The sequence below is a fragment of the Eutrigla gurnardus genome (assembly GCF_963514095.1).
Source record: "Eutrigla gurnardus genome assembly, chromosome: 19".
NCBI classification, from domain to species: Eukaryota; Metazoa; Chordata; class Actinopteri; order Perciformes; family Triglidae; genus Eutrigla; species Eutrigla gurnardus.
The window spans coordinates 19934428-19949348 of record NC_139930.1 but is presented as its reverse complement, the minus strand read 5'-3'; the positions used below and the strand labels follow the sequence as shown (position 1 = coordinate 19949348).

At 41.5% G+C, this 14921-nt stretch overlaps 1 protein-coding gene across 2 annotated transcripts; it reads right to left on the bottom strand.

Annotated features, from left to right (window-relative positions):
• Window positions 1-1594: 1594 nt before the first annotated feature.
• On the bottom strand, window positions 1595-14211 carry st8sia5 (ST8 alpha-N-acetyl-neuraminide alpha-2,8-sialyltransferase 5). Of its 2 annotated transcripts, XM_084035503.1 has the most exons (9): window positions 13933-14211; window positions 10307-10414; window positions 9878-9964; window positions 6984-7076; window positions 4823-4909; window positions 4106-4250; window positions 3829-3941; window positions 3379-3471; window positions 1595-3248 (listed from the first exon to the last, which is right to left on the bottom strand). In XM_084035503.1, exons 1-9 carry the CDS (start codon window positions 14076-14078, stop codon window positions 2786-2788), a joined length of 1335 nt encoding a protein of 444 aa, XP_083891629.1. In that variant the 5' UTR covers window positions 14079-14211; the 3' UTR covers window positions 1595-2785. The 2 variants fall into 2 exon arrangements, with proteins under 2 accessions (XP_083891629.1, XP_083891630.1); XM_084035504.1 differs by lacking the exon at window positions 9878-9964 and having other exon boundaries at window positions 13933-14209.
• Between the last annotated feature and the right edge of the window lie 710 nt (window positions 14212-14921).

The following is a 14921-nucleotide window of genomic DNA, read 5'->3' as shown; positions in this document are numbered from 1 at the left end:
ATAATAATAATAATAATATAATAATAATCATAATCATATAAGCACTTGAACTACACTGAACATCAACATTAGCAGATGACTTCATTCTAGCAAGACTATTTTTTTTAGATCAGCAATTCTATACTTTGCATAATAGTTTGTTGCAGGTTTATCATGCCGCACATCTGCACCTATGAGCCAAATCACCCCATTAGTCTTATTGCTTCCAGCTGACACCTGATAGGCATCGAGGGGGCAGAGTTTGGTCATATTGATCTTTCAACATCAGATTACCCAACCTACGGATGACAGCAGGGAGTCAAACCTTTCCCCCTAACATCAAAAGAACAAACATCTTTCCTAACTGATCACAAACAGTCAAATGATAAGATTTAAAAAGATAAAAAGAAAGTAGTATGAGATTCAGCAAATTACAAATTACTTGAGCAGCTCAACAGTTCTTCAGCATAGAGTAGGTTATATGTCAGGTTGAGAATATCTAACCATCTATCCTTCCATCCATCCATCCAATTTATACGTATGGCCACGTTTCAGGGCTCTGAGGTTGAGTCTGTATCTTCATACAATTATATTGGAATAATTGATTACTCACTCTCCTGTGTCAGTGAGAGATCACACCGACACCGACCGCTGCTTAATAATTGAGCTGTTGACAAACCAAAGGTTAACTGGTCTGAAACAAGATGGTTAAAATAGCCTCCCTTGTCCTAAAGCCCCATCATGGACTGCATGTATTGGTTACCACTCAATCAGAACATTTTTCTAAATCGGGCAGCGTGTGAACATCCATTTTTATATGTGTCAAATGTATTACTTCAATGTCTGATGAATGAGCACACGATAATAACTGATCCACACACATAAGTGAGAAAAATCCAAACAAGTTTATTTACAAACACAATACCATTATAAAGAATAATCACTGTGAAAGAAGCACTGTGTAGTATATATTACCTCCATTCAGTACACAGTTCCTTTCCTTTTCCGTTCTTGATTCTGTCGTGTCCGTGTAACAATTTAGTGGTCAAGCCAAAACATTTTTCTTTTGGGTCTTCATATTTTCTGAAATAATGGCTCTTGTGCATAAACACACAAAGAGTCTGTGTTTGAAGTGATGAAAGAAACAACTTAAATCTTATGAGCAAGAGTCCTTCAAAAATACAAAGGAAATCATGGAGAAGAGCACAGCAGAGCGTGAACAGAGGAGTGATTATTATTAGATTATGTTACAGTCTCTTAAAACCTTGTGCGGCATACAACAAAAAAATGAACAGTAAAAACCGACGCCGCTTTCCAGAGTCCATACCAAAGGTTCACATTTCAAAGGAGGGAAGGTGAAATCATTCAGTAATGAAAAGGGCAGCAACCATCTTCGTGCATCATTAGTCAGAACGCATCCACTATTTTACAATTCAACTAATTCATTCAACTTTCTGTGTAAAGGTTCTTGTATATATATATATATATATACATATATATATATATATGTATATATATATATATATATACATATATATATATATATATATATATATATATATATATATATATATATATATATATATATATATATATATATATATATATATATATATATCCAAAAGCACTGTGAGCTCCAGTGGAGGCTTAAGTGTAAACATATTTCAGTGATCATTGCAGCAGGCACACACAAAGCCAAGTATAGAGTAAAGTCATGCAGAGCGTTACATGAGTATGAATGGAGTTTACAGGGAGCAAGACTTCGCTAATATAAGCTGAGAACCGCACATGAAGTTCTACCTTAAGAGTCTTAAAATGTCCTTTTGATTTAAGAGAAACCTAAAATTTAGTCTGATGTTAACACATTTGTAGATAAGCAAAACACATGGGCGCGTTGCATATCATATAGAGGGGGTTTGATATCTTATAAGGCAGCATGGCTTAAGACATGAATGACAACGAGAGGCTGGGTCGCTCAATGCTACTGTGAGTACCGTGTAGCTAGACAAATTGGACGGCCTTGAAAGTTTGATCAGGTGGTGTCATTTCAAAATATTTATCTGGCTTTTGTCCAAAACCAGGACAAGCCAAAAAAAGGGGGGGGAAACATCCTCACCTTTTCTCATACACCCATTTTTTTCACCAGAAATATCTGAGGATTTTTCTTTTAAACTAGGAGAAAGTATGCCAGAGAAAACAGGCCATTTCAATTGTGTTTTTAAAATATTCACCCAACCTGATGAATAGGAAATAGATTACAAAAGTAGACAATTGGTTGTTAGAATGAACTTTTTTTTTCTTCAAATAGTAGCTTAATACCAAGGTTCAGGTTTTGTTTTACACAAACATTAAAAGCTGCCGCACCCACAGAGTGTCCGGGATAAAGAGAGCGGACTGGGGGAGGGTATGAGGATGGGCACAAAGACACCCACTGCGGCCCGTTTCAGCGTAAATATCTGTGCAACGTTGAGTAGAAAACAACACCTCTGTACAGCAGAGCCACTAGAAAAACTTCACAGAAACAACATCACTATGAAGACCACTTTTCACATTAAAAACAAGCATCCTACGGTTGGAGAGTCGGAGATGACCGTTGTGATTTGATTGGCTAAGTAAACAACTTAAGTTACACATCGAAACGAGAAGTATGTTGGCAGTTAAAGCAAGCAACCGTCACCGTGTCGTGGGATAAGTGAGGGCAAAGAAGTGTACGCTCCGAAGACACTGAAGTGTCTCATTGACAACAGGCAAACTGGATTCAAAACAAACGTAAAGGTGAAGTGCGTGGACGCGGAGGAGTGAGGGATCACGTGCACGGCCCCGTGTGTACGTTGATGATCCCACGAGTATGCATGTGAATGAAGTTGAAAATTTCGTGGGGCATCGCGTGGAAGCCCGGCCGCGGCTTCACGTTGTCATAGTAGTGGTGAGTGATGAAGATGCCAGAGGGGTTCATGGGAAACGCCCAGAAGCCGTACAGGTGGACTTCCTCGCACATCTCCATGGCGGCGGTCACCAGCATCAGGCCGCTGCTGACGCGTTTGGCACGGACGCCCTGCACCGCCCAGAAACGCTGCACGTTGAGCAGGTACTGCGGGTGGAAGAAGAAAACGCCCCTCTGGGAGTCGAAGTCGTCCAGCATGTACTTGACCCTGAACGATACGTCGGTGTTGCGGGTGTTGTAGAAGGCAGGGAGCACCACTGAGGAGTTCTCGTAGTTCTGGAGGACTTCGTAAAACGGCCGCCGCCATTTCTCCAGCTTCTGAAATCTGCGGAGGAAGTGGAACATGAGATGGCAAGAATCCAAGAGACGGAGAATGGTTGAGGGAGAGAGAGAGACAGAGAGAGACAGAGAGACAGAGAGGCCTGATTTCCCGCTCAGACCCATATTTACAGTACCTCTCGGTAATAATGCTTGGATTGATTGTCACCAGATCTGTTTTAGTGCCAACATCAGCAGAGTACTTCTCATTGATGGGTGGAATGTTGCACCTGCAAAAAAGAAAGTACAAATCCACTGACAAAGGAGTATAAATACATGACTTAACACAAACTAGGCATGTCGGTTTGTGGTGCAATTAATCATATGGTCAGAAGTTGGACTCCTCCCCTCAACAGCAATCATCCAATCATAGCTTAGCAACTGTAACTAGGCAAAGCAGGCCTGTCAAGCTGTGGGTGGATAGAGCTATCACATTAAAGGCCCTTTCTACAGAATTACTATTTTTAAACAAATTATTATCAAAGACATGGAGCTAACGTTAGCGATCTCAAGCCGTCAGTCAAAACAATTTCCGTTTTTATTCATATATAACAATAAGAAACACTGAAGGATTATATCCTGTATACCTAAACACAAAATCTGCCGAGTCAATTTCCTTTCCACATTTGGTGTTCTTGATGATGCCGCCGTTTCCAATAACAGCACATTTCTTGTATTGTGATTTGGAATACGGCATATCCTGGATGAAACAGACACGTTTTGTCAAATTCAGACACACACAGCTTCTCGAAATCAAATAGATAGATTCAGTGGCATCAGACCAACTGTAGAATAGCAAAAAAAACAACAACAAAACACATATAGAACAGATAGCAAACGCTCATAAACAGGCGATGAACTCACATCTGGAAACATCTTGAAGACTTCGGAGGTGATGGGAAGGATACCACTGGTGTCCACCTCGTACCTCAGCTTGGTCCCTGCAGGTGTGTTCCTCTTGGTGGTGAACAGAAAGGAAGGAGCATTACAGCAGCGAGACAGAGACATCCTTCAGGAGGACACCAAAGAAAGGATGGGGTTAGTTTATTAGCAAAGGACTTCACACCAGAATCAAGAGCAAAACTATCTCAACTCTTGGCAAAAAGTAACTTACAGATGAAGAAATGTACGTATGTTAGGCTAGATAATGATGCGACTTAAATTGGGGTGAATAAATGCATACATTTGGTGTGGTAGTCGTGCATGAAAAGATCTGTCAACACCAATCCGAGACTGACTTTTGCCTTTTTCAATGCATTGACAATTGCACTAAGTAACACATTTCTTTATTCCTTTTGTTTGATGTATTTACTGTTTGATGTACTTCTTTTATGAAAGTCTTGTAAGGTGTAAGGTGTGAGTGCTTTGAAAGGCGCCTTTAAATAAAATGCATTATTATTATTATTATTATTATATGGAGGATATGAACATCCACCGTTTTAGAGTCAAAAAAGCGTAAGCAAATCTTAAATGCATTTCAAAAACAGAGGTAATGACAAAAAGAGTGAAATGTGCAGGTTGCAAACTGCGAGGTAATGAAATGACATCACATGTACACGTCCTCTGCTGAGTGATGCGTACTTGAAGTTGCTTGTCTCCTCCTTGTTCTGCTCCCATCTGCACACCTGCAGGTTTCTCCATCTCTCAAACAGGTCTGAGGTTTTCACCCTGAAAGACAGGCAAAGAGACTTGGGAATGAGGAATGATACCCATGGCCATGTATTTTCCGATAAATGTTTCTACAAGAGTAAATTGAAATAAAAAAAAAAGCTACTTAAAGAGGCAAACAAGAACATTGCGGCGGTCGCTCTGCGATGGCTCTGCTGACGCGAGTGGATCTAGACTTCTCGATACAAAGACAGAAGCTTCATTAAGCGTTTCTTTAAATAGCTGTCCTTGAACTGACATTTCTTTCTCTGAGATGGTTGGGAGATGGGGGATTTTCTCTGGGAGGCTGAGTGCCACCGTTACTGTGTGGCAGAGCGGCAGAAGATGTCCTCTGCCTCGCAGCCCTTCATCGAGTTCCTTTGACATTAAAGTTTGGCCGCCGGAGGGACGCAGGAAAAGGTCACTGGACAATGTTCACATTCATAATTGTGCCACTTAGATTGCAGTTAGCACAAGCGCTTCATTGAGGAGTATAATGAATCTGTTCATCTCATCCATAATGTAAAAATGCCTTATTAATAGCTGAACAATAAAGCGGGAGCTCTTTGCATGCCTATATCCTCTCTTAGCATGGCTGTCCTCTCTTAGCACGGCTGTCCTCTCTTAGCATGGCTATATCCTCTCGTAGCATGGCTGTCCTCTCTTAGCATGACTATATCCTCTCTTAGCATGGCTATATCCTCTCTTAGCATGGCAGTCCTCTCTTAGCATGACTGTCCTCTCTTAGCATGCCTATATCCTCTCTTAGCATGACTATATCCTCTCTTAGCATGCCTATATCCTCTCTTAGCATGCCTATATCCTCTCTTAGCATGCCTATATCCTCTCTTAGCATGACTGTCCTCTCTTAGCATGCCTATATCCTCTCTTAGCATGCCTATATCCTCTCTTAGCATGACTATATCCTCTCTTAGCATGCCTATATCCTCTCTTAGCATGACTGTCCTCTCTTAGCATGCCTATATCCTCTCTTAGCATGCCTATATCCTCTCTTAGCATGACTATATCCTCTCTTAGCATGCCTATATCCTCTCTTAGCATGACTATATCCTCTCTAAGCATTGGCTATATCCTCTCTTTGCATGGCTATATCCTCTCTTAGCATGGCTGTCCTCTCTTAGCATGGCTATATCCTCTCTTAGCATGCCTATATCCTCTCTTAGCATGCCTATATCCTCTCTTAGCATGACTATATCCTCTCTTAGCCTGGCTGTCCTCTCTTAGCATGGCTATATCCTCTCTTAGCATGGCTGTCCTCTCTTAGCATGGCTATATCCTCTCTTAGCATGGCTGTCCTCACTTAGCATGGCTATATCCTCTCTTAGCATGCCTATATCCTCTCTTAGCATGACTATATCCTCTCTTAGCATGGCTATATCCTCTCTTAGCATGACTATATCCTCTCTTAGCATGGCTGTCCTCTCTTAGCATGGCTATATCCTCTCTTAGCATGGCTGTCCTCTCTTAGCATGGCTATATCCTCTCTTAGCATGGCTGTCCTCACTTAGCATGGCTATATCCTCTCTTAGCATGGCTGTCCTCACTTAGCATGACTATATCCTCTCTTAGCATGGCTATATCCTCTCTTAGCATGGCTGTCCTCTCTTAGCATGGCTATATCATCTCTTAGCATGGCTATATCCTCTCTTAGCATGGCTGTCCTCTCTTAGCATGGCTATATCCTCTCTTAGCATGGCTATATCCTCTCTTAGCATGGCTGTCCTCTCTTAGCATGGCTATATCATCTCTTAGCATGGCTATATCCTCTCTTAGCATGGCTGTCCTCTCTTAGCATGGCTATATCCTCTCTTAGCATGGCTATATCCTCTCTTAGCATGGCTGTCCTCTCTTAGCATGGCTATATCCTTTCTTAGCATGGCTATATCCTCTCTTAGCATGGCTGTCCTCTCTTAGCATGGCTATATCCTCTCTTAGCATGGCTATATCCTGAAGTATACCGACACATCATAAAACAATCAGGTGGTGAATTTCTCCCTACCTGACAGGAGGCTGAGGATCACCTTAGGGGAAGAAAATGCACACACACGTGGGCTACATCATTATGACCACTCACATTGTCAAGACCTTGACGTCCATAATCTCCTGTCTGAGCTCCCTGCATGCAGTGGAGTTATATTCATATGAGCCATCATAGTTTTCCAGATACCTGGAGGGATAGACACAGTCATCGACGGCCTACACCTCTCCACACACAAGAGAATCAACAGAATTAACAAACAACAATGTATAAAACAGTCTTTTAGCTTATATTTACTACAAATAGGTCTTTATGAAATACTGAAATATCAGTGTGGCATTGTGGGATGACAAATGACAGAAGTGATGCAACTGATTTCAGGTGTCTCAGACAGGACAGTAACATTCGGTTTACTGGACACTTGCACCAGATTCGATTACATCTTAGTCTAAACCAATGCATTTCACTAACTGAAGAAAAGTAATACCTCTCATATTTTCACTTATTTAACCGGTTATGATGAGACCTTGCATGGTTTAACGCTGGTAGCCTATGATTAGAATGTGTTTATATGCTGTTTGCTAATTTAGAAGAGAAACGGAAACAAGTCTGAAAGAGAAAAGGGGGTTAAAATGGTGGATTAAAGCAGTGTCGTGTCTGCCGGATATGAGTGTCTGCGCTTTTATGTGAGGCAGTGTAATACATAATATACAGTATAATAACTGCAAGTATTGTATGTCAATAACCAATAGGAAATATATTATAAAATATTTCATTGAAATGGCGACATTAATCAAACATAAATAATGTCTTCAGTATGACGATTGCGAGGATTTGAATATATTGAAAGAAGAAAAGTTGAAAGGTTAAAACGTAAAATTCATATCACAGTGTCAATATGTTTTCTGTGCACTGATGCCTCATTTCTCGCAGCACAACTTTGCACTTACATGCAATTTGAGCGCAGCGTGGACAAAATGGGCATTTGCGTTTTTGAGTGGGGTTGGTTAGGATGGAGGTTGTAAGGGGAAAATAAAGAAACCACCAGTGATAGAACTTTGTTTCGATGTTCAGCGATTTCCCCCTCCCAACATTGTCATGTTGGGAGGGGGAAATTAAAGACTAATTTGGGTATTAATCAAAAACAACCAATCTAATTTTCCAAAACTGCACAGCACTTCTGGTGTAGGTGGGTGTGAATATTTATTACTCTTTTCCTAATTGTGCTCCTGTACCATTATATTTTACAATGCAACATGAACTTGTAATTACCATGGGTGGCCACAGTTGGCGCTGTACAGCCAAAGTCATACAGTGCTGATGTTGCGCTGATGAATGAAAATTCACTATACTTTTGTTCATGGAAGTACAGACCAAAATGTTATTTGTTTCTCTCCAAATTCCGAGCAGATCAAATTCATTGCATTTATTTTCAAACATTTTATATTATCAATTAATAAAATTAATGTGTTTATTTGAGGGGGGGATTCAATTCAAGTGTAAAATTACCACCGAAATTAGCTACGTCAAGTTAAAGCAAAAGACTAAAATAGAAGATTTACTTTACTTTCAAAACAAGTGCTTAAAATTTCCTTCATTTGCCTTGAAAGCCCCGAAACAGGCACTAAAATATGAGAAAATGTACATTAAGTTTTCACGTCAGCCAACTGAAAATAGTCTCATCCCCGAAGGGTTTCTCTTTTTGGCTCTGATCTATAATTTTCCTTTTAGGTTTGGGCAGATAGCCACAGAACTGACAGTCATCCGTCTCTGGTGGCATTTACTGTGAAACGTATATAAATAAAGATAGTGATCTAAAGCTAATTTTACTTTTCCATTGAACTATGGAAAGCTCTATATGTTGTAATTTGTTTTTTTTTATTTACACATTGAATGCTTGATGAAAAGGATTTAATGCCAAAAGGCAGCAATTGCAATGTGTATTTGTGAGAATGAATATTATTGTTTTTTTTTATTTTTTGGTCACATCAGATAGATAAGATGGAGTGTGGTGTTTTGGAAAAATGGATAATATTGAAGAATATTACCTTTGGCTGTGGAGGTAAATGAGGCGAGTTAAAAAACAAACAACTAATAATAATAACAAAAGAACAACAACAAGCAACACAGTGGAAGGATGCATTAAAGGAACAAGATGCTTGGATGAAATCGTAAGGAACAATGAAACTGGTTGTCTACATCCACCTGATGATGCAGTGTATTTCTGAGGTTTTACTGAGAGGAGCATCTCTTTTCTGTAACGTAAGCTGACACTTGACGAGGACTATCCATAGCTTGTTTAAGCTAAGATGATGAAACCTTTGCAAGTGTTCTCTGATCAGTTCTAAAAGCGGGACAAAGAACTAATTCGCTCGATGAGGTGAATTTCACCTCATGTGGCATTTTTGGGTTTAATCGTACAAATCTGAAATGAGAAAACCAAACCAGAATTTAAGCACAGAGACTTGAATGTTCTGCTCAGTGCAATTTGGATTTGGAGCTTGTTTTTTGGGGGGGGAAATCTGTCACCTTTCTGTCTTATTCTAACAAGGAAAGCAAAGTGAAAGAGGGGTTAAATCCCAGTCGCAGAGAGAGACAATGCAGATGTGAGAAGGGGGAGATAGTGGGGGAAGCAGAGAGAAGTGTCCACACTATGTACATGGCATACACACAGAGCTGTGCAGAACACATGAAACACAGATTGAGGAGGACAAGGCATTCGGAAGATGGGTGCTGGATGGGACACAGACGTACGAGGAGAAGCCAGTACATCAACAGGAGACCGTGGTTCAACCAGCTTCTGAAGGGGGGGGGGGAGGATGGGGGTCAGAGGTCGAGGTGGACGGGATCAGACAACATGCAAGAGCAAATCTGAAGTGCAACCACCACTGAAAAAATATGAGAGTTTATACCTTTCAGAGTAATGAAAAAGAAAGAGGCATTCTTGGGTTTCTGTGAAAATACTAAAAAATGCCTTCAAACTGTCCTACCTTTTTTTTTTCTTCTTAATATCGGCTAGGCAGGGTGTGACTATTACGGAGATCTGTGAATCTGGCTGAAAATTCTGACGGAAACATCTGTCAACATGCAGACAGGTTATGTTAGAGTTAAATCTGTGTTTGTAGCCCTGTGACATCACCACCCCTGCTAACTTCCTACACCTGCAGATTTCAAAAACAAAAAAGGTGTACATGTGCTGCTGCCTTGCATATTCTCTCTAAAAGCATCTGAGTAGACTGCTGAAGGTAACAGCGGCCCAGTCCACGCATGCAGGGCTGGGTCGTCACTATATGATGTACTTGACACTTGTGTTTTCTTTCACTCTCTCTCTCTCACTCTCTCACTCTCTCTCTCTCACTCTCTCTCTTACACTCTCTTTACTCAGAGGTGTTGTGCAGTCAGTCACGCTGGAAAGGTACCTTTTCCTTCCATTTCTGGCAGGCTTCAGAGATCCATCATCCAAGAAATTAACGGGACCGGTCCAATTTCCTGTCTCGTCCCCTTTGAGTCGGCTAAACTGTTGCGCACTAGTAAGAAAATGAATCAGTTTATTTGGGGATTTATTGTCCTTGCTGTGCAAAAGTCAAACACATACAACCAAGTCCAACTCACATGTGCACATTCGCTCTCTCTCTCTCTCTCTCTCGCACACACATACACACACATACACATATATACATTGAGAGGGGACCAGCTTCTTGTCTCAAGAAAACATGTCTGTAAGACACCAAACATGGTTAGAATGAGATTTCGGATCATGGTTTTTTAAATGAGGAACAATAATTGTTTTGAATGTGAAGTTGCTGCAGAAGAAGATGCCTAAGCACTGGGGAATTTGTAAATAAAAATGTTTAAATGTGTTTTTAAGATGTTATTATTTTTGTTTAATTCTGAAATGTACACCTGATCTTTTCATGGCATTTGTTAACAATAAGCAACCGTTTAAAAATCTAACATTTTGAAGGTTCGAAGCTCTTACATGGTGAGCTATTTGTCTTCCATACATCCAAATATCAGTGGGTGTACAACATCTCCCATTCCTGACTGATCATTATGCAAGTATTCATGTGTGACTAATTTCTGAGAGTGCTCCGTGGGTGTTGTGCTAAATTCAGCAGGGTAACTGAACCCAAAGAGCCTTTCTGGATGCATTATGGGATCGAGCGTTCATCACCATCGCGTCAATACTGAGCAGCAGGTGCGTTCTCTTAGAGCCACTTCAACGCCTCGATAACACCCCGAAACCGGCTGCAGAACAGGAAATCAGAGGGATATATTATCTGTACAGCTGTTGTACATAAAGCTAATCAAACCTGAATCATTTAGTCACTTAAACCATTAATCTTAATCATCACTGAAACACTCTACCCCTAAAAGCTCAACTTCATCAATAAAACATATAATACTGATATTTTCCAATAGTGTGGCGACCACAAGGAAATCCTAATGAATCTCATGTGACTCCTGCTGACTCACAGATCAATCCAGGTTCTCCAAGTCAAACATTTAGAGTCCATTTATCTTCTACTGACTCAATTATGAGGCCAGTTCCGACAGTAATCTAAGCATTAGTTCGGACAAACAACAAGCAAAGTTGCTCTGGAGCGCTAATGTGCTCCGATTCTGCCCTTGAGCGTCGTTAATGGGACCTGAAAGCAGGAAGGACTTTTATATATATTGGATTTTGTGACTGCAGTTGTTGTAAGGTTAGGTCTGGTACATGGAGTTAGATGTCCATTTATTTTGTCCAGGGGTTTCCTGAAACAATTATAAGGACTCCTTAAGATGGGCACTTCCTTGTCTCTATCAAAACAGGAAAATACAGCACTATTGCTTGTGCAAAAAGGTTTTCTTGTTCTCTTTCCCCTCACAATTATAAGTATTGTTTAAGTTGTCGATAAGTATTGTATAATACATTTTTTGCACAATATCTGTATGTTTTCTTTTTGCTAAGCTGCTGTTTTTATCTATTTTTAACAGGGAACAACTCCTGCAAATGGTGCAAGTGCTGTGTCTTATGAATTATGAACCAGCGGTGCTGGAATCAAAATATCCATGTACAGCTCCGAATAGCGGAGACGCAACCCAAATACATAATGCATCAAGAAAGGCTCATAAACAGTTTCCACTTCCCAAAACTTTTGAGAATGCTCTGTTTTTCTTCGTTTTATATCATTGTAAATTGAGTCTGATTTTGCACTATTGGTAAGAATTGAACGACGCATCATTGTTAGATATCTTCAAGTCAAAGAGCAACGGCGGGCGGCGACGTCATTCATGTGACACCAGGATGCGACTCCGTGGAAGCTCAGTTATCAAGTACAAGTACAACAATGTTCAAGACTAAGTTTGACTTCAGTGGGTGAGCTCATATTAAGAGGAAAGGCCTTTGGTGAAGCGGTATGGACGTGTACACGAGATCAAACTGTTCCTCCCTACGCTATCTCCCGATCTAAGCACCCAAACGGCTCCTCTGCTGCCACTGTAGCCCAGTAATTCGCAACGCCGTTTTCTTCTCTGTGATGCCCCGAAACACTGGAGCGCATGATAAACCTCATGCTTGGGTTTACCAAGAGCGGAGGTTGGGTGTGGTCAAACGGTCCCAAGTGGACCACGACGTCTGATTGTTTACGCTTGGAGAGATGTCTTGAGATGACGTCTCCTCCCTCTCTCTCTGCATTACACACACACACACACACACACACACACACACATGCACACACACACGCACCACATCGCTCCCTCTCTCACTCTTGCAGTCTCCTTCCTCTCTCTCTCTCCCCCACTTGAACTGAGGTGTGTGTGAAGACAGACTGTAGCAAAATGGCTGCCGCTGCATGAGCCCACTGGTTTCTGTTGGGTGGCTTGCCGTCCCCCCCCCCCCTCTCTCTCTCCCAGAGGGGCACGGGGCGAGGGAAGGTGTGTGTGTGTGTGTCGGGTCTGAATTCATGCATCTCGCTGCAGAGGTCGGGATGCATGAATCCACATTGAGTATCTTCAGACCAGTCCAGCAGGGTGTCAGGGGAGGGGTTAGCAGCTGTGGGGAGCTTTCAGATTGAAGCACATATATGTTTGCTTTGATTGTATCATATATGTGCTGTCTGTAAAATATCTGGAGGTGGGGGTAAAAGTTTTTTTTAGATTGTTCCTTTTTGTTTGGAGTGGGATTCTGTGTTGTGAGATTGTCCTTTTGGTGACCACCTAAAGATAAAACATCCCGCCTTCTCAGCATCTGCTCGTCTCACACTGAAATTTGTCTCAGAGAAAAGGAGGCCTGCAATTTAGTGGATACACTGGTCTTTAAATGGGGGGGTGGATGAGAGCAGAAGAGGACTTCCAACCAACTCAAGAACCCATCGCGGAGACCGTTACAGAGGTGTTATAAAACCCGGCTCTGCAGTGGCTGTGTGTGCACTGTGAGTGCAGCCTGGTGAAATGATTTATTTAACAGGGACCCAATAAGAAATACACATCATCTTTATCCTGTCGATATTTGTAAACAGTATCGCCTCCAATGGCTTCCATTATGATAAGCTGATGCCTCTGTAAGATGTAGGCTACGACCAGTCAAGAAGGCTGAAACAGAAAATCAAATAAAGATCTTTGGGGGGAAAAAAGAAAAGGAAAAGGGAAAACATTACCATACACAGCTGGAGCACTGTGTATGGTATGAATGTGATGCTTAGTTTTCAGAAAATATCAAAAAAAAGAAATCCGATGGAAATTGTTTCTATGCCACTGGGAAAAAAAGATGGATGGTTAATTGCTATTGTTCTTTCCAGCCATGAAAGCTTGTTTTTACCCATGCGTCCTGACATCCAGACTACTCCCATCTATACTGAATCAATTCATCATGCATGATCCATTTTTTTTTTTCACCATTCCGTCATTAACTGGGCAATAAGTCTCACACAAAACGGCTATGAATGCATGCATTTAAAGGCAGAATGTCATCCTTACAGTAGCTACAACTCATCAGCGAGGCCTTCCCTCTTATTGCCTTTTATTGTCATCGACCCACCGAGCAGAGATAATCGCCACTTACCTCTTAATGTAGTTTTTGCCATAGAGAATCTGTTGCAACAGCGTGACGAGTCCAAATGCGCAAATAAATATAAAACAAAGGGATCTATTGCCGAGTATATCTTTACCCGACGACGGGTCGGCGTATCCCATTCTTCGGCGCAGCATCCGGGGCTGACGGTGACACCCGGCTAGGTGTCTCTCTCCGCTGCATTCAGGACCGCGAGCGCAGGGGTCGCGTGCTCGCAGGACAGGACACCGTCCATCACCTCCTCTAGGCTACGTCGCTGCTCTCGTGCCGCAGCATCATTGCTGTTGGATGATAAGCATCGCGCTGTATCGCCAGTTGGAACGACGTCGATTACAAAAAAAAAAAAAAAAAAAATGGCTATAAAATAATTCGTATATCTTCGTATATTTTGCACAAAAAAAAAAACGATTTAAAGAGGAAATTCTTGATTTGTGGATATGAGCCGCTGCTCGCCTCGATGAGGTGCAGTCGCTCGGTCGGATGCAAGCGATGCAGATTATCCCAAATAATAATTATGATAACGCTCTCAGATAGTTATTTCTCTGAAGAATCCCGATATGTTAAATCAAATCCAAGCGCGATTTTTTTCCTCCCCCCACCCCCTTCCTCTCTCCCTCTCTCTCTTTAGATCACTGATGAGAGCTGCGACGGGAAAATAAAAACACATCCTCCATGCTTCATCTCAAATCTGAGCAAACCTGCGTGACTGAAATGTAAAAAGGGGGAGGATGCGCCTTTTCTCAGCCTGGCAGCCGAGGGGGGCGCGTCGCGTTCGGATGCTTCTCGCTCAGCCAAAACCCAAGGTCATGGTCTCCTTTACAAGGATTCACCTCCACTGAAAATATACATATATATAAAGTAGCCTAATATTGACCTGATTCACCTGACCCCCTTGAGGCTGGGGAATGTGTATCGGAACCTGCAACTAATGACATCATTTCATTATAATTTATTCACAGCTGATGCTGTTGCAAAACCAA